The 20,798-nt window shown below is 35.8% G+C and overlaps 1 protein-coding gene across 2 annotated transcripts in view; it reads right to left on the reverse strand.

Annotated features, from left to right (window-relative positions):
• Window positions 1-4,130: 4,130 nt before the first annotated feature.
• Window positions 4,131-20,798, reverse strand: part of LOC311089854 (UPF0606 protein KIAA1549) — a 55,998-nt gene continuing 39,330 nt past the window's right edge. Inside the window, exons 12-24 of one of the 2 annotated variants that reach the window (XM_084124863.1) lie at window positions 19,581-19,775; window positions 18,357-18,509; window positions 15,943-16,148; window positions 14,249-14,385; window positions 12,856-12,870; window positions 11,345-11,550; window positions 10,929-11,158; window positions 10,599-10,743; window positions 9,154-9,480; window positions 7,031-7,083; window positions 6,258-6,409; window positions 5,975-6,102; window positions 4,131-4,907 (exon numbers count right to left, since the gene is read on the reverse strand). In XM_084124863.1, coding sequence (XP_083980989.1) covers window positions 4,668-4,907; window positions 5,975-6,102; window positions 6,258-6,409; window positions 7,031-7,083; window positions 9,154-9,480; window positions 10,599-10,743; window positions 10,929-11,158; window positions 11,345-11,550; window positions 12,856-12,870; window positions 14,249-14,385; window positions 15,943-16,148; window positions 18,357-18,509; window positions 19,581-19,775 — 2,187 coding nt within the window. In that variant the 3' untranslated portion in view covers window positions 4,131-4,667. The remainder of the gene's footprint in view (window positions 4,908-5,974; window positions 6,103-6,257; window positions 6,410-7,030; window positions 7,084-9,153; window positions 9,481-10,598; window positions 10,744-10,928; window positions 11,159-11,344; window positions 11,551-12,855; window positions 12,871-14,248; window positions 14,386-15,942; window positions 16,149-18,356; window positions 18,510-19,580; window positions 19,776-20,798) is intronic. The other variant, XM_084124864.1, reaches the window with a different exon arrangement.

The raw sequence follows: 20,798 nt of genomic DNA on the forward strand, positions 1-20,798 counted from the left end.
ATTATTGGAAAACTATAGGATTGATGTAGCCTGACTTCGTCATACTCATATTCTAGGCAGAGTGTGAGTCTGATACTGCTCCATAGGGCTTTGATTATGAGGCGTGTCTTAACCGAACCAGGAAAAAAAAAAACTCTGCACTCAATTGGATAGACCTACAACCAATCAGAGCAACGCAGTAAGTGATGTATGTTGAGCGACGCATAGTTGTCAACAGAGCTCAACTGCACACACGCAGGAAGAAGTAGTAAAGTAATGAGTAAAGTAATAATAAAGCACTCCATGAGTGCGACCAAAGGAGAAACCACAATGACCACAGGGTTTTCATTGCGTCCCATCTTCTTAGCGACCATCGGAGTCAGCTGATAAATTAAACTTTTGCCGAATCCCGTAGGAAGGACGGCAAACACATATTTCCGATCGACATATGCCTTGATTGCGGTTCTCTGTTCGTCTTTTAAAATGAATGCGCTGTCGATTTCTTTTATAACAGACGTGATAGCGGAATCTAAACATCTCAATTCTCCTGCTGCAGTCATCTTTGTTGAAAACCTTTGGTGACGTGGGTGATTACGTAACCGCAGATCATCTGTCCATCATCGATTAAAGCCCGCCCTGGCAATTTGATTGGCTCGGCCTTCTGGGAGCCGAGCATAATTACTCCTCAACGGATCGAGTCCAGACCGAACTTCCCGACCAAAAAAGGTTGTGGGCGGGGTTCGGGCTGGCACCCAGGCTAGGATTGGTGATTATTTTATACAAAATCCGACGGAATATCAATATTTCTCATATGTAATACGTTTAAAAACGTGTAAAACCTGCAGATGGATGTTATATTGTGAACGCTTGCTTAGTATGGAGATTTCAGTGGAGTTACGAAAGACGCGCTGTTTCATAATAGGTATGAGGTCCTTTTATGAATGACAACACAGTGCATTGATCTCATAAGGCACAATTATTTTCTCTATAATGCTGTTCAGTGTGCAATATGTGTGTGTGTGTGTGTAGACTGTATATTTTTCACAAAACACTTTACCTTAAAGGGATAGTAAGTTCACCCAAAAAGGAAAATTCTGTCATCATTTACTTATCCGCATGTTGTCCCAAACCTGTATGAGTTTCTTTCTTCTGTTGAAGTAAAAAGAAGATATTTTGAAGAATGTTGGTAACCAGACAGTTGACGGAAGCCATTGACTTCCATAGTAGGAAAAAAAATACTATTGAAGTCACTGGCTAGGCTACTGTCAACTGTTTGATTACAGACATTCTTCAAAATATCTTTTTTTGTGTTCAGCAGAAGAAGGAAACTCATACAAACTATCCCTTTAATTCCGTTTTTAAGAGGAGCAGTGTCACTTCTTCTCCTGTGTTCAAAACATAGACTGTAAAAAAATATGGACGTAGTGTCCGTGACGTCACCCGTAGGGGTTCAAAACTCATTCACTTCTTGGAGAGAGCCCGGTCTACAGGGTGTCACGTGATTTTCGTGCATCTAACCTGGACATTGCCATTGCCAACATCAGACCGAAAATATGGCAAAATCATTTACTATGGTGATAAGCATATGGTGATTTTTCTTAAGTATTTAAGTATTTGAAATACTCTAAATACACTCCCTCAAAATATTTTGTTACAAACTACATTTTATTTTTTCCACACCTGCACAATACAAATTACAAAATACACTAAAGTAATTAAATACGTATTTAAAATACATTTAATTGAAATACTGCCCATGTCTGATTAGGAGTTTAGGTATTGGGTAGGATTAAGGGATGCAGAATATTGTCATGCAAAATAAGGCCTTAGTGCTTCATAAATACTAATAAACAGCCAATATCCTAGTATGCATGCTAATAAGCAACTATTTAATCGTGAGAATTGGATCCTAAACTAAAGTGATACCAAAATTTCATACAGGTTTGGGAATGACATGGTTATTTAAAAGATGACAGTTGTCATTTTTAGGTGAACTATCCTTATAAAATTCGCCATCTATTGGATTTGGGCTGTAAATGCTAAATAAAGTTGGTGACAAAATAAAGTTGGTTGACTCATCAAAATAAATTAAGCAATTTTCAACTTTTTTTAAAAGTTATACAAGATTCAACTAATTTAATTTAAGTTGAAATGACTTAAACATCCAAGTTGATTGTACTTAAAAATTTAAGGCAGCAACTTAAATGAGCTAAAAGCAACTCTGCAGAAAAAAATAAGCTCTGTGTAAGTGAGTCTAACAAGATCTCAATGGTATTTCATGAAATGAATAGTGACTACATGTTTTCAATTCTGATGAATGCTGAAAGTCATTTGATTCAAACATGAAAACATACCAATCAGGTTTCAGCGCTCAGTCTCTGTAACAGCTTGATATTGCAAACAACAGTGAATCATATGGTAGTAATTTTTAATTGTCACTTAAATAATCAGCAGATTTGTAACTACAGGTCAAGGAAGTTCCAACCAGACAAACTTAACAAAATTGAAGAAAAAAAAAAAAAAAGAAATAAAAAAAAATCATTCCAACAAATAAACAAGGGCAAACAAAGTAACAGAATTATCCTTTTCTTAGAGCAAATGATGCTCCTGTTTGCAACATTAACACAAAAATAGTTTTAGCACAAAGGCAAGAACACAATTTCAGCATGAAATGAAGTACAAATAGCTAAAGGATCAGTGTTTTAGTGAGTCTAATACTACAGTTTCTGCTTTCCTAACACATCAAAAGCGTGAAGTTACAGATGAATATACTGTATACCCATTTGATCAACAGCAGTTTAATGAGCAATAGTGCATCCTGGAACAATAATTATAATAATAAATTTCCGCAATGAAATGATGAGCACTTCATGGCCACAGCAAACAGCTGGGGAGAGAAGACAGAAATATCTTTAGACGTAACCCTGACCTTAATCGATGCTTTGAGTTCAAAGTATTGCAATACAATTTACACAGTGGTAATGCTGAAAGTACTCAGGCCAATACACTGTGTGTGTACAGTATGTGTGTGATTTGCCACCTACTGATGCATTCAGCACCGAATTTCACAAAAAAAAAATATTTTGAGAAGCAGATGGACAGTTTAAGGAATGTTCCGGGATCAAAATGAGCAGATTTTCTCCAGCATTTATTATGTACTGTTGATTACCACAGTTTGTAAAACATAAAAGAAACGTGTTCACAGTAATGCATTTACAATGGGGCAGGGCTTTATGGAGGTGAATAAATATAGTTGTGAATAGAGTACAAATTATTCTTAGTTTCTACCCTGTATATTGAAATGCATTACCATTCAAAAGTTTGGGGTCAGTAAGTTTTTTTGACCCTCTTTTGAACTTTTTGTTCATTAAAGAATCCGGATTTAAAAAATGATCACAGTTTCCACAAAAATTTTATGATATTAAGAAATGTTTCTTGAGCAGCAAATCAGCATATTAGAATGATTTCTGAAGGATCATGTGACACTGAAGACTGGAGTAATGATGCTGAAAATTCAGCTTTGCATCACAGGAATACATTTTTAATCGTAATAATATATTTGCAATATTGCTGTTTTTACTGTATTTTTGATAATTAATTAATAATTTAACTTAATTTTAATAATTAATTTGATAATTTTACTGTATTTCAAATAATGCAGCTTTGGTGAGCATAAGAAACTTTTTTTCAAAAAACAAAAAACAATCTCTAAATGGTAATGATATTGTTACTTAATCAAAATGAATGTGAACACAATCAGTTAATCTATTGATAGTTGATTAATTCAAGTTGGGGATTACAATTATTTAACTATTCTATTTTTATTATTCAGTCAATTATAAATATTTTTATTATTTAATTAATATTATTTAATTATTTTTATTTTTTTAAATCGGCAAATCACCTCGCAGACTACGGTTAGATAACAACTATTGTATTGTAAATACCTTGCTAAAAATGCAATTTTTATTTGTTTACAATCTGTCAAGTTGAACCTGGAACATTGCTTTAAATTGAACACTGTTTAAAACATAAAAGCTGTATGTCCAGCTCTTTTGTAGATGCCAAACATAATCAAGGCATATGGAGATGGAAAACGTCACCACTTCAAATACTATAACTGGACCCTAAAGTATAATTAAGACAATATGTGAAGGGTTCAATACTGTATTATGAATGAAATGTACATTAAACAGATATAAATAAAAAAAAATCAGCACCCCAAGAGAAATAAATCATAAAACAAATTACAGAGATTCATTTAAGGTATCAAAAGCAGTTCAATTTTCAAGGGCCAGTGCAAGGTATAAAATTCAAATGTGAAGGCAGTGTACACAGCAAAGAAACAACAAAAAGTGAAAACAAACACACACACACACATACACACACAACTCTAATAATAATTTGCTACCAAATTACATATGCGACTGTAAAGAAGGTAAAAGACATTGTTCTTCAGTCTCAGGACACTGCTTGTGTTTTTAACAACTAAATTGTTGGGAGAACTTGAGAGGAACATGGGAATAAAGGAGAAATGTCTACTCTTCCTGTCCTAATGCTCTCCGCCACCAGGCGGCAGCAGAGGCTACATGACGTACAGTCGTCGTCCTCTCAAAAAAGCCACTTCCATGGGAAGTACAGTGCAGTGTAGTGCAGTTTTTGCCCGTTGGAGCTGGAGGGGGCAGGTCTCAGCTGTGGTAGCTGGGTACCGCTGCCTGTTTCTGGGAGAGGCGCATCAGTTCTTCTCGGATGGCTTTGATGAGGGAGGCGGACGAGTGGTTGGGAGGGGAAGGCTCCTCCAGGGGAGCGGAGGGAGCGTAGCCCAGGCCGAGAGAGTCCAGGTGGGCAGAAGTGGAGGATGGCTCTTTCAGGCCATTCCTGGAGGTCTGGAATACAGAGATGGAGCTGTAGTCAAGAGAGCCAAGAACCTAAACAAAAGAAATGAAGAAAGGAAGGAAGGAAGGAAGGAAGGAAGGAAGGCAGAAATGAGTGAAAGAAGATTAAAACAAAGATTAAAGAGTTTAAGTGAGAAAAAGACTCCTACGGAGGCAGAAAGGAGTGAAAGGAGTTTGAAGAGGACATATTCTGTACTTCTTGAAGCCCGCTTATAATGTATACCATTTCTTTTAATAATTCCTGGATTATTAAAGTTTATTTTAGTTCAAGTTTTTTTTTTATATATACTCTTTTATATATATAATGTGTATAAGAAGCATGGAAGGGTGTTTTTGCTCCTATTATTATTTACTGCTGTCATGTCAGTGTACTGCTGACGTCAATCCTCACAATTTCAGTCTAATAACAGAAAAAGCTATGATTTATTATAATAAATCAATAATAATAAAATTGTAATATTGTCAGAGTTTTCATGGATGTGGAGTTTGTGGATGTAGTAATGTACAACTTTATAGATAGTAGTATAGTATATATAGTAGGTTTTCACAATTCAAATAAAATACTAAGAAAAGAAAAAAAGATGAAATATTTTATTTGTTTACCTGTACATGTAAACGTGACCATTAACTGACATTAGAGAACAGTGAGCACGCAAATATGTTGTTAAATTATTAAAATATTAACTTAAAATCTCAGGGGTACATCAATCTTTTAGGTCAAAGGGTTTCAGCTCAGTGTTGATATTTTTTAACAAACTATAAAAAATAAAAAAAAGGTGTTACCTGAAATAAAGCTGAAATAAATATGAAATATTAGATAAAAAGCCTAAACTTAAATTAGAAATGTTGCCTGAAACTGAAATAAAATAAGTTTACTACATTGACTTCAAACTGAGAAAAATTACAAAAGAAAACAAAATGACTAAAACTTATATTTTTAGTTTTCATTTACATATTAGTTTCATTCAAAACATTAATAAATGCATACTATAATATTATCCATCTTTGGTAATGTCCATACAAATTGACTTCAAAGACTTCTATATGCAAATATGTTATTTGTCCCTTTTTTAATTAAGTAATAAAGTATTTAAACTTACAGTCTCTCTGTTGTTAGCGAATTTGCTGTCGTCCTCATGATACGGGCTCCAGTTTAACCCACCAGGCTGCCGGCAGTCCCCTACACGACCCGTCAGACCAGCGTGGGTTAAATGATGCATCTGGGCTCCTGTGAACAGAACAGACATGCATGTAACATACAGTATACTTTATATTGCGTCATTTGTCTTTATCCATGCATCCATTGCTCTTTTCTTTCTATGTTTTAATTAAACATTTCATATCAGCACTTTTTGTCCCCTAGTTAAACCTTTAAACTCATACCTGTAGTGCCACCTACAGGTCGTGGCCTGGCGGAGGAGGGCAGATCATCTGTGAGTGTGAGTCCACCTCGACCAGTGTAAAGCGACTCCGGCTGTAGCTGTTCAACAGGAAGGGCTTCTCCTGAAGGGATGTAGCCGGGCCCCAATCCCTGTCTGTAGAGATAGGAAGACTTCAGACCCCAGCTATTAAAAAAAAATAATCACACTGCACTAACAAAAAGTGACTTGATATTTCCCATTAAGCGACGGTTGAAATGTGATTTACTCACAGTTCCAGAATAAATCACACAAACCTTCATGATCTTCACGACTTCAATAAACCTCTAGTGGTTGAGCGATATATCGCCATGGTTGATATATTGGCTGATATTTGGCATTTTTTCAATTATCGGATGAAGTTAAGCGTCGGAAGGGGACTTTTATTTTGACAGTGCTGTGCTGAGAACAATGTGAAAGTAGTGCTACCCAGTATTTATTTGAGAAAATATGATTGCCAGTGCACACAGACATGCCAGATTATTGAGTGCACTGTTGGTTACTGTGTATACCCCCCCCCCCCCCCTTTTTTATCAAGCTTAATTTTTTTTTTTGCATAATCATACATTTTCCAATTATTTCTAATTTAGTAAATATGTAAAACAAATATAATTTTTATTTCTACAATTTTCATGCATGTGTTATTTACTATCTTTAAATTAAATAGTGTGATATATATAGCCCATCATCTTAATATCGGCAATCGGCCACCTTCCCTAATATCCCTAATATACTCACCTATGTAGTAAACCTTGCACACTGGAAGGAGGCAGACCTAATTCAGCATATCTCTGAAAGAAATACACACAAACACGCAGTCGTTGAGCTTGTAACAAGTTGATGATTCTTGGCACATCCATAGCACTTTGGTTTAATTTAATTTAATACATTGCTAAGTCTGAAACACATTAGTAGCTGTATGTTCCACCATAACTGGAGTTTCTGTCTATCAGCCTAAATAAACCCTGTGACCCAGAAAACAGAAAAGCTTTTAAATAGTTGAGCTGGGAATTTCATTTTAAGGACAGCGCACGGTTCCATCTTGACTCTTAAAATAACATTTGAGTTATTAGTCAGTTCATATTTTGCCAATCCCCTCTTTCCCTTCCAAGCAAAGGCCTCAATCTAACAGAAATACTTCATTCAAGACAAGTCTTGAAAGATGAGGCTTCCATTCTGGGATGTTTATTCCCGATCTGTGGAAAAGCCCAAGTCTGTGTTCCTCTGATGTGATTCCAGAGCATCAAATTTGCTTTAAATTGCTCTAGTACGGTTTATCACACATCAAAACACATTTATAATGAAATCAACAAACTGAGTGATTGACACAAACCACTGTAACCAGAAATCCTTTAGTCAGTGCACCACTGGTCTTATGAAGTAGTTTTAAATGTGTCACAATAAAGAAGAAAACATGGATTTACACATGCTTAAATGTAAATGTAGCCGGTCAAATGTTGATGTTCTCATGGTTGTTTTGCAGTTATAAATGTTCTTATTTCCATGCTCATTTCCTGTATTTTTAGATAATTTTTAGATTACCTTTGCCATCATCCTATGCTCACTTCAAGCTAATCTTTAAACATACTAACAATTTAATATGACTGTTAAAAGTAATATTAAGCAAAGGCACTGTTCATAAATCTAAATTTAATTGATTTATTTTAATTATTTCATCGTTCTAATTTTTTATTTTATTTATTTTTAATCTAGAAACAAGTGCAAATTCAAGTCATAGTTCAATAAAACGAAGACAAAACTGTCTCTGTTCTGGATGGAAGTCAATGGAGCATGAAGTGTAGCGTGACCGCAGCTTTAGACAAGGGGAAATCATATAAGTATTGGATTGTACAAAGGAAACAGTAATACATCAGCTTTCATCATCACATGAATGTGGATCATCTAGGGGTTTCTCAGACAGGATGTGTTCAAAACATACTGGAAAATCCCACGTCCAAGCGCTAAGAAAAGTAATAGCACCTCTCCTCAACAAACCGCACAATTTTGAGGTATAATTATGAGCCGAACTCTTAGCGTTAACAGTTTGTTCAAATATCTAAACCTAAGTATGAACAAACATAATAAATAAGCACACGCTATCTCAGATTCTGAGACTTGTAAGTGGTGCAGAAGAGTAAGGCTGTAATAGTGAGTTTTTCCTCAATAAGTCGGTTAAAGTTTTACTACAATCAAGAGCTGATCTGTGATCTGCTGGTTTCAGGTTCGTGTAGGGCTGAAAACAGAGAGGCTGTTCCAAGGTCAGTTTGACCTGACATCTAAAGTCAAGGGTATATTTACGGTTGACAGATGGGGGTGTCCTTAACTGATTAGTGCACGGATCTAATCCTCCTCAACTAGTGACTTACAGACTGATGCAACAGAGATGTTTGATAAATAAAGCCTTCCGACTCATTATGTTTGTTTATAGAGTTAAAAGTATGGTCAAAAGTGATTTTTAAAAATAATTTAAAGAAAATATTTTTTGACCATGAAATATTTCTGAGCATATATATGCATAAATGCATATACATTATATATATATATACACACACACACACACACACACACACACACACACATACATATACATGCATACATACACATTGTTTTTAAAAAAAAAATTTTTTTTTAAGATAAATAACTAATAGATAATTTTTCCTCAATTTTCCAGGTCAGAACATAATCGTTTTTAAAATTTTGGTGAAGTATTCCATTACAGTAGGAACCATGTTCACCATTAAACCAAATATGTTTAGGACATAGCATGTTGTTTAAAAAAAAAAACAAAAAAAAAAACAAAACAAAAAAAAACTCAGGCTACAAATGCTATTCATTGCTAATTCACTATGGATTGTTCTTACCCCCGTGTAGGGATTCAAAGGCAGGTATCCTGGGCCCCAGGGCCGAGGACCACGGGATGGCGGGCTCAAGGGAGGCGGGGGCCCGGGGTTGAGACCGACCCCAGGCAGAGTGATGCCAGCTGTGCTGCCCTGAGACGAAGGAGACACGAGGGCGAAGGCATCGTCCAGTAGAGAGTGCATTTGCTGCCGGGCCTCCTCTATAGATGGCTGAGGGGGCAGATAGGGGGGTGGAGGAGGAGGGTGACCAGGAGGAGGAGAAATGGGACCGTGGAACACGTCATCCGTCGGGGAGGGGCTATGATGCTCGGGCCCCTGGTCTGGGTCCGACTGCAAAATAAAAGCAAATGAAAGATGATTAACATTCAACACTGCAACTAAATTTAAATATTGCATTTATTTGATGAAAAATGCTGTAAAGTAATACAGTGAAACAACTATTTTCTATTTTAATATATTTAAAATGTAATTTATTACTGTGATGGCAAAGCTAAAATTTCAGCATCATTATTCCAGTCTTCAGTGTCACATGATCCTTCAGAAATCATTCTAATATTCTGATTGGTGCTCAACAAACATTTATTCCTATTATTATCAATGTTGAAAACAGTTGTGCTGCTTAATTTCAGTGGAAACATTGATACATTTTTTAGGATTCTTTGATGAACAAAAAGTTCAAAAGCAACAGCATTTCTTTGAAATAGAAATATAGACATTGTAAATGTCTTTACAGTCACTCTGTCATTAATGTTAATCAAACAACAAAAGACAAAGAAATCACTTTAACAAAGAATTATATTTCATTTGTACAGATAAGACTATGCAATGTTATTTTCCAATGTTTCCAATGTTATTTTTTGTTATGACAGTTTCTATACCTGAACACTGTTAGATTTACTTGAAAAACATTTATTTAATTTCTATCTTTGCTCTATCTGTATTTATCTATGTTTGTAATTTATTATTTTCAAACCACCCCGTCATTCTAGAATGAATTAATTCTTTCCACATAGAGCTATTCAAATCATCTGTTGAAACATAAAAATGCAGAAATATAAATATCGCAAAGTCAGTTTTTCCAATATCGTTCAGCCCTACTGTCACTTTTATACTGGATCTTATGAAGGTGTATATATAAACAAAGTGTATATTTAAATATTTTCAATAGTACCATCTACTTTTTAAGGAAACTTACGTAAACCTCAAGTATGATTATATTACTCCAAAAACGAAACTATTATTATATTAATCCTAAAACTATTTTTTTCAGAAGCAGTAGGAAATTAGCACCTGCTAATTCACAACATGGAGCTGATTAGAGATGTTTTGAATAACAAATATATGGGGAAAACAAGGAAAGAAACCGTATGGAGTTGATTACACAGTTACATGCAGAAGTACAGAGTAGAGAGCGAGAGAAAAAGTACAGATCTTGTCATGAGACTGACCACATATGCTATGTTATTGACTCCAGGGTATTTCCTGTATGTCCCATCGCTGTCAGTCGTTATGAGTCTATCTCGGTCAGCGTCTGTCAGATCACCGTTCATCTGCTGTTTCCTTCTCTGTTTAGGAGAACGCTTCCCTCGGTTGCTGCAAAACATACACAAACACGCATACTCTTGAGTGAGCATTTAAATATTCAAGTTATGTGGAAAGTGATTTTCTTTTTCTAGAACTGTTGCAATGGAAAAAGTGCAGAAAATTCAGATTTAGTGAGAACAGGTCTTAATTTTGTGTTCAGGATTAGTCTCATTGTCAGTTGCAGATCGTTTTACCCTTTCTTGGGCTCGGTGTACAGAGAAGGCATGGGAATATCTGGATCGAGTATCTTGTCAATCTGCATCTGGGCCTTCACGTAAATTCGGTCCTGCTCTTTGGGGTCGCCAAGACCGTCAATGAGATCATCCATAGCAGGGAAGTCGTAATGGCCTTTCCTTTTGGCCCTCAGGCGGATCTTATTGCGATGGTGCTCGATCTCAGACTTGTGCCGTAAAGCTACCTGGATCTGGAGAAGAAGGAACAGTCAATGACCTTGGAGTCAATGAGAAGCACATATTGATTATTGGTAATGAGACTTTTGGACGCTGTGAATCAAATTCATAACCGTAGAGACCTTGAAGTTTGAAATGGGCCCCTAAGGAAAAGCCTTGTGAAAAAAATGTGAATTAAACGTATGGCAGGTGAAGGATACCTCTTTATTCAGCTTGGTGTTCTCTGCAGCTCTGTCATTGGCGGTTGGGCTGGGCAGGGGCAGCGCTGGCATCGGCTGCATGGCGATGAGCTGGATTTTATTATGGAGGCGTTTAGGGCCGTCAATTGGGCGGGACAATCGGTCCACATGCTCAAAAATGGAAGCTGAAGATAATGGCTCATCCATGCCATTCGTTGGAGGTGGACCTATAGGACAAATATAAGAGGGTGTCAAAACTTCACAGGTGCAATATAGAACGAATATAATATAACTGTTTTCAACACTGATAATAATAAGAAATGTTTCTTGTAAATGAGTACCAAATCAGTAATGATGCTGAAAATACAGCTTTACCACCACAGAAATAAATTACATTTTAAAACATATTAAACGGTTATTTTAAATAGTAATGTATTGTTTTACTGCATTTTTAACCAGATCAACATCAACCCCAAACTTTTGAATAATAGTATATATCAGTTATTAAAAATATGTAAACTGGGTGCCAAGTCACCAGTGATATATGATTCTATTTCTATGGTTTTTAGTTGTAATTTGTTGGGAAGCTGTAGTAGTCCAGGAAAAATCATCATGTAATCCACCAAAAAAAGAGTTTCTTAGTCCCTTTGATGAATTCCTCAAGCCACTATTACACCGAGCCCCACTAAACTCAGACCGATTCCCCAATTGAACTCCAGAGTCTCCTCCTCACGTCACTTCCCCCTCTCCTTAAAACATATTGCGTGACAAAACAATGATGAGAGAAAAAAACTAAAACAAATAAAAGTCCTTATAACAGTCCGTGATTACGCCACAGGCATCTGATATAACAGTTCTCTTCTTTTAAGACAAAAAACAATACCACAAAGCATGTTTATCATCACCTCAAAAAGCTGTACAATGAAGGCAGAATAGGAGACTATTACAAAGATGCTGTGTATAATGGCAAAAACCTAATTGTAAATCATGAAAAATAATTCATTTAATGACACAGAAAAAGAATATGGCCGAAAATTTGGCATCTACAATAAATGCTGCTGAAAATATTTGGCTTAAAAAGTGTTTATGCTACTTTTCCTTTAAATAAATGGCATTTAATCATTATCATCAATCAATCATCACTGATTAGATTTTTTTATATAATGTATGAAATTTATACACGGCACGGTCACTGATATACTTTTTGAGGCCACTGTATATTATACACACACATATTTAACAAATCAATAAATAATAAATATATCTAATGCGTTCCACACCATCAAAACAAAGCTAGCCTCATATGGGCCGACAACTAACAAAGAAAGCAAAGTGGTTCGTCTGAATCTCCTCTCTTGAGTATTGTTTCACACCAGATGGGGGCAGTGTCTTCTGACTCTAATAAGACTCATTTCAAATGAAATGTGAAAGACCTCAAGGCAGGAGGATGATCCATCGGTTTGAAATTCACAAAAACTATGAACATTAATAAGAAGATCTAACACTACTGTACGAAACAGCACCACTCTTACCAATTCTATTCTTCCCTGTGAGCCAGTAACAGATGAATGAATGGGTGGAGGAAGCATAAAAGAACAAGAGAAAAGTTAAATGATGGCAGAAGTAATGGAGATTGTTTAATTGAGATGAAATACAGCATGAGTTGTATGTAAAAACACGTTTGAGTGGAATGCTTGATAAGACAGTATTTTATCTTGGAAAATATCACTGGAACACAATTATGAGAAGAGGAGGATGAAAGGGATTTTCAAAAGGGAAGGGCGTTAAAAGGGAATGGCAATCAGACAAGAGAAAGAGAGAATGTGAGGTGCTAAGACTGAATTCCATGTCATTTCTTGGCTAGTCAGACTGTAGCCTATTTAGTCTGGTAAAGCAGAAATGAGTGCTGAAAGAGGGTTATCGCCACAGGCACTGTTTGACAAGAGAGGAACGCACACAGAGAGAGAGAGAAAGAGAGCAAGCAGCGAAGAGTAAAGATGAGGGTTAGTCATTCTTCACAAAGGAGGCAGGATGAATGAGTCTGGGCTGACTAGAGAGGAAATCAAGAGGAAGAGCCACAAATCTTCGGCTGAAAGACCCAGCAGGTTTTATTACTTTCCCCTCTCTGTAAATCTTACGTCACATGTTCTTCTTCCACTGCCATTATGGAGGCCTAGGACTGCCATTTAATAAAACAAAGGAATCTTTTGCCTTTGCTAGCAGCCAACATGAAAAGGGGCGTGTTTAATATTTAGTCAAAATTTCATTGGTTGCCCATGTTTACATGTAAAATGTCCAATTACATGTGAAATTAATAAATCGATTAAGAAGTTTTTTCTATTAAATTTAAAAGCAACATTTAACTGCCATGTTATTTTAGTATTATGTATATACTATTATTGTATTTATTCATATTTTGAATTAGGTTAGGGTTAGGTTTCATTTTTTTAATAGTTTAAGTTGACAATAACAACACCGCTTTATGGTTATGTTTAACTATATTTTTTAAATATGAATTTCATTTCTTCTCAAAAACCTTAAGGAGATATTTAAGAAGAGTTTTAAATCTTAAGTCTATCAGTTTGAAGATATTATATATTTTTATTTTTCAACTAATTCAATCAATGAACAATTAACCTAGCACACCTGCAAGTATAGGTGCGTAGAACAAAGGCAACAATCAAAAGGACAACATAAACTATCACAATATAAACGCATCATGTAAATTATTTTATTATTTTACTTATTAAAAGTTAATTTATTCATTTTTTTACTTAACTTCATGATATCAGGCATATTACGATACATGTCAGGATTCAATACTTTTGTCATATCACAATTGGATCACAATCTGAATGAGAAAAAGAACTGCAATACATATATGATATATGATTGTATTGCCAGTTAAAATATACACAAACGTACCGTTTAATCCATTAACAGCTGCTTTACGTGGTTGCTTTGGATCGGTGGGCAGACCAGCAGGTCTCGTGCCGTCCTCAGGTGATCCTCTCTCGCTGGGTGGATCACTGTCTATAGAGTCGCCCTCTGATGGAGAAATCCTAAGCAAAAGATACAAGGAAAACATTTTAATTCTAAACCATGGTATGAAAACATGCCATACAATTTATGCCACAAAAGTGTGTTTTGAAGACAACGTGATCCATTCATCCATGTATCCCACTTTTAAATGTACACATGAGCCTTGGATCTAATTCATCACAACATTTCCTCAGAACCATGACATCCTCATCTTGACAGACAACAATATTTATCCCTCATCCAGTTTTGATGAGGCATGTGTCTCCAGGGAAAAAGCAAGAGGATGATGACCTAATCCTGTCATGCTTTCAAAGAGCACTTTCAGATCTAATGAGACCAACCAAAAGTTCATGACCTAGTTATTGAATCTATTACCTATTCCCTACCCTTTCAGTCAATAACTATTTGACCTATTGACTGTCTTTTTTATTAGGAATGTATTTGTCTCTGACTAGTCATTTTAACTTGGACCGTTTAGTTTATGTGCGTTTATTAATTTTATTGATCCATATTTAAGTATAGTCCAAAAATATGGGTTATTCCATTTCAGCCAACACAGTAAAGAATATATCAGAATTACATTACTTCGGTTTACTTGTAACATGGTTTCAGACACTTTTAATGTTTGCAAGACATGAGATCTGTGGTAATTTCACCCCTTAGACCCTTCTATTGATTAGAGTGTGAGATGTAATCCTTCTAAAAAGCTTTCTATTGATCAGCAGTCGACTCACTCTCAGCTAGATTACTGCCTTTAAATAAATTAACAAGTTATTTTAACATGAGGAAACATCATGCAGCAAAATGCAGCCACTGGACTATAATTATATTCACAGATTTAGCCTGTGTGACGTGTTTGTGTATGATTTGACAATAGGGAACAACCTATTAACTGGTCAAAATCGGGCCGACTCCCAGAATTTTTTACACGTTTAAAAATTAACGGGAGGTCGGGAAGTGCTCCTAATCTCCTCGGCTCGGCTTGTAATTCCTCTCACACAATGCGAGCCGCGACCATCAACGATTTCCATGCGACTTCTCCAGAGAGAGAGAAAGAAGAAGAAAAATAAAAAAAATAAATCACCTACGAGCTTGTACGCCTCGCTTTAGTTAATAAAACTGTTATTGTTCATGTTAGTTCACAGTCCATTAACAAATGTTAACAGATGCAAATGATGAGATTAACCAACATTAACTCAAATTAACAAATGCTGTAGAAGTATTGTTCATTGTTTGTTCATGTTAACTAATGTTAACAAATGAAACCTTAATGTAAAGTGCTACCGAATTTATTTAAGTTTATGAAACACAATTGTTCATTGTTTTTTTTTTACGTTAGTTCATAGTGGATAGACTAATGTTAACTTATAAACTTTTTTTTTTTTTAAATGCATTAGTAAATTAATCTAAATTAACATTAAGATCAATAAATGCTGTAGATGTATTGTTCATTTTAACTAATGTAGTTAACTAATGTTAATAAATGGAACCTTATTGCAAAGTGTTAGCAAAAACTGAATTATGTGTAACATGTTTGATCCTGAATATCAAATAACATTTACTATAAGTAGACTTACTGGCCCCTGCGCCGCTGGCCATTACGGGAAGCTTTGGTGGAGGCTTTGGACTTTGGTGTCGGCACCTCTGCATTCTCAGCTGGGCTTTGCTCCTTAGCGGGTACAGGAAGTGGCAACGGCTCCTGGATGACCATGAGATCATCCTTACTGTGCTGGCCCATGTGCAGCTTGGCAAAGTCAAAACCCTTCACGCTGGGTGCCTGCAGCTAAAGACCACCACCCCAGAGAGAGGAAAATGTTAATTTGGAGAATCAGAATTATTTGTAGAGTAAAGAAAATGAAGGTATTGCAAAGGGGAGTGAGGGACGACACGCTGCTCACAAACAAAAGACAGATTCAGGCCAGGCTTTTCGGTCTAGGCGTCTTAAGAGATGTCGACGTGGGCATGTACACAGGGCATATAGAGAGAATGTGAATTTCCATAATCCTCAGATTGTCAGTATCATAGGAATAAATTGAGCAAGAGGACAGTAATTGACTTTGTAAGAGACAATGAGAAGCGTGAGCTTTCAAAATGGATGAACTTGATTTGAGGTCAGCAGACCGACTGCGAGCCGGACCAGCTAGACGAGCTGTAACGGCCTGTCTGTCTGCTGCGCTGTGAAAGATTAAGTGAACTGAACAAACACAACAGCAGAGAAAGCAAATTCACACTGGCTCTTTCAAAGACCAGCAGCCACAAGCAAAGCAGTGAATTTTTAAAGAGTGAGATATTCAAAAGAAAGATTTAGTTTTTTAAAGAGAAACATCACCCAAAACGAAAAATTCTGTCATTGTTTACCCACTTTTAAAGTGATAGTTCACCCAAAAATAAAAATTACGTCATCATTTTCTCACCCTCAAATTGTTCTAAATCTGTATGAGTTTCTTTCATCCGTTTAACACAAAAGAAGATATTTTGAAGAATGTTGGTAGCCAAACAGTAGCCATTGACTGCCATAGTATGTTTGGCAGTCAATGGCTACCGTCAACTGTTTGGTTATCAACATTGTTCATATTATCTTCTTTTGCATTCAAGTCAAGAAAGAAACTTATACAGGTTTCGAACAACCTGAGTGAGTAAATGACAGAATTTTCATTTTTGGGTGAACTAAGTTGTTTCAAACCTTTACAACTTTCTATTTTGTAGAAAACAAAAGGTGAATTTTTGTTCTATACAATAAAAGTGAACAAGGAGAGGGTCTGCCAAGCTGAAAACTAATAATAATAAAAACCTGTAAAAGTGGTTTCTTTCAAAACACATTCTGATGTTCATTCATGTTTATTGAGTACAGCCGGACTACACTGATCTCTCATGCTGTATTAAAGTGTCTAAACGACATTTAATGTTTGAATTTCATGATAAAATTTAGAGAATGTGAAAGCTGAGACTTTGTTTCTTATTAAAAGTAATGAAGCACAAAGCTTATTGTGTTTATTGGATAGGAAATAAAATAAAATAAAGTTTTATTCATGCATCAACTGAAAACAGCATAGACTAAAATATCGATCTTGGGTTTTAAAAGTCGATGCTGGTTTGTTAAAATTATTACAACTGGGAAATTTTCATCCCAGTCCTATCACACACTATATTCTAGGTCTTCTGAAACCAGATGATAACTGTGTGAAAAATAGACTGAAAATTTGTTATTCATTGAAAAATCCAATGAATCAGTTGATTTAGTCTTTGTCTAGACGCAACAGAGAAGAGCAATTTCTCTCTGATCATCACATATAGTATGACTTCATATGACAAATTATGTATTATTATATATTTGGATCCATTTACTTTTATTGTATGGGGAAAAAAAGCCTGGACATGGTGAAAAATATCTTCTTTTGTGTTTAAAGAAAAACAAAAAGGATATTGACAGGTTTTTCATTTTTTGGGTGAACTGTTTCTTTAAAGCTGATGAATCACTGTTGTTCGTTTTATGACTTTCCAGATCAAACAAACTGTGCAAAGGGTCACGGCGGGTCAAAATTAAATTCTCCGTTTCATATGTTGCCAGAAAACACAGAGATTTATGAAAAATGCATAAGCTGAGCTTTGAGTTGTGCAGTGAGCATCGCTGCACAATAGAGACGGACTGAAATATGCTCATCTTCTGGGAGTACGTCTATTTCTCTGTTTCCTATCACATTCCCTTTCAAATGCAAATGAGGCTGTTTAGACAAGCTCTTATCTCTTTTCTGTTAGCCTGTACTGGTGCTGTAACCAAATCTAGGCCACAATACAGTCGAAGCTGCACAGGCTTAGACCAAAAGGCTGGAAACACACATTATTATTGACACATTCAAATACATACATTGCTGGTTATCAGTGCCATAAAGGGAGATTATCAGCAATTGGAAAAACTAGACTAACTGCTGCATTCTAGGAAATACATTTCTACATCACAACACTACTTTCGGACACTGTACAGTTCTGATACCTCCGGCCTCCTCATTCTATACGGCAATGGTTTCTTTACAGCTTTCTTGGGTTCTTCTTTGGCCATTTCTTTCTCCTCCTCTTCTTCTTCCTCCTCCTCCTCTTCCTCAATACTCTCTTTTTTCTTTAAGCTTCTGGCAGGTATTACAGGTTTCTGATTTGGATAAGGGTGATAAGAAGTTGCTTCTGTTCCCATCAAGTCAAATTCCAACAGGTAACCAACTGTTCCATCTACTACATTCTCACAAACACTATTTCTGATGGTACTAACAAACATGTCTAGGGATGGGAATCATAAGGAATCTAACGATTCTTCGTACCTGAGGAGTCAGCAAACAATTGATAATTAACTACACTACAGTTCAAAAGTTTAGGGTCAGTAAGAGTTTGTTTTTTTAAAGTTTTTTTTAAAGAAATTAATACTTGTATTCAGGAAGAAGGAACATTTCTATGTCAATTAAATGCCGTTTTTTGACTTTCTGTTCAAAGAGAAATAGTATAGTTCAAAAAAAGTATTCCACAAAATAGTAAGCAGTACATAAATGTAAATGTTTCTTGAGCACTAAATCAGCATATTAGACTGATTTCTGAAGAAACATGTGACACTGAAGACTGGAGAAATGGCTGCTAAATCCATAAATGCCATAAAAGGAATACACTTTCAGTTTAAAACATTACATTTTAATAACATATCACAAAATATATTATTTTTAACAGTATTTTTGATGAAATAATTGCAGCCTTGGTGAGCATAAGAGATTTTCAAAAATCTTCCCGACCCCAAACTTCTGAACGGTAATGTTTTCTATAGCATCTACCATATTTGTTCCACATAACATAGTAAAGAATCTTGGGTTATTTCCAATTGGATAATGACTTGCGAATCCGTAAGAGAATCAGATACTTATTGAGAACCTCTCCAAATGATTCAGTGAGGGAGTGATTCATTTATCTTTGACTCATTTGTGAGTTGTTGTTCTGCTTCATTAATGCGAGTTGTTTAATTTAAAAGAACCAGTTGAAGAGCCGACTACATACTCAAGTCAACAGAGTCCACAGAGAACTACAAAATGGTCCAAACACAGATGACATTGACACGGTTACACTGGTGCCTCAGACTGCTGAGGGGCAAAGAGGAAGAGGAATCTTGTGCTTCGTGTGCGAGGACTAACTTGAGGAATATTCTACAGTCTACTATGATGACGACTCATCTACCAGCCTCTACCTTCTCCTTTCTCCTTTCTTCCTCTTCCTCCTCCTCCTCGTCATCTTCTTCTTCCTCCTCCTCCTCCTCCTCCTCTTCACCTTCCTCTTCCTCCTCCTCTTCTTCCTCATCACTACTATCTAAAAGGTCTTTGCTCTTGACAGGAGTCATTGACCTCTGGATTGCTGGTATTGATTTCTGTAATGAGGAGGAGGACTGCACACGCATGGGAGAGGGAGAGTGTTAAGATATGAATGGATGTGTGTTAGATGAACAAGAGATAGAGAAGCTCTAAATGGGCTCCAAAAAAGTTGATGATAGAACATGAAGAAATGTATTAGAATCTAGATTAAACCTATAAAATGCTGTAAAGGTATTCATACTCATTATTTAATTATACCCAATATCTAAATTAATCTTATTATAAAGTGTCACCAAAATATTTTAACGTAAATTTTTTTTAAAATTTAAAAAAAAAACCTTTAAAAAAAAAAAAGCCAACTTAAAGGTATACTAACCTAAAAATGAAAATTCTGTCATCATTTACAAACCTGCATGAATTACTTTCTTATGCAAAACACAGATGCTTTGAAGAATGTTGGGATACAAACCACAAAAAAAACCCCAAAAAAACATATATATATATTTTGTTCCACAGTCATAAAGGTTTGAAACGACTTGATGGTAAGCAAATGATGACAGAATTTTCATTTATTGGGTAAACTGTCCCTTTGTGTCAAAGTACATTTTCTCAAATCCATGAAGTATCGATTTAAGTAAAAGCATGAAGAATAAAGTGTGAAGCAGGCCATTTAACATTATAAACTGATTAAACCAGAGAACATCATTGAAGGATTAAGAAGAGTCATTGGTGAGATTGTAAATGAGAGTGGGGATAGTTCATGAGGGCAGTGAGTATGCACGCAAGGGCACACATGGAGTGTTTAATGAATATGTGCTCCTCAGATGAGTGTAGTTAAATCAAGGAGTTGAGACTGAGAGGATCAGCAGGCTCTGTTCTGGATAAGAACATCACTGCTGAGCATTAACCCCACAGCCAGCTGAGCGTCAGACTTCATTACTGCTGTGACTCTGAAAGTGTGTGTGCTTGAGCATGACAAGTCTGGATATCGTAGCAAGATTTCTAATGACTAGTGATGTCTGAATTAATTTGACTGCAAGGACAGGGCACTCAAAAACAGCATGAGATGTGATGCAATAGCCAAAGACAAAGTAATG

The sequence above is a fragment of the Abramis brama genome (genome assembly GCF_963993115.1).
Source record: "Abramis brama genome assembly, chromosome: 9".
NCBI classification, from domain to species: Eukaryota; Metazoa; Chordata; class Actinopteri; order Cypriniformes; family Leuciscidae; genus Abramis; species Abramis brama.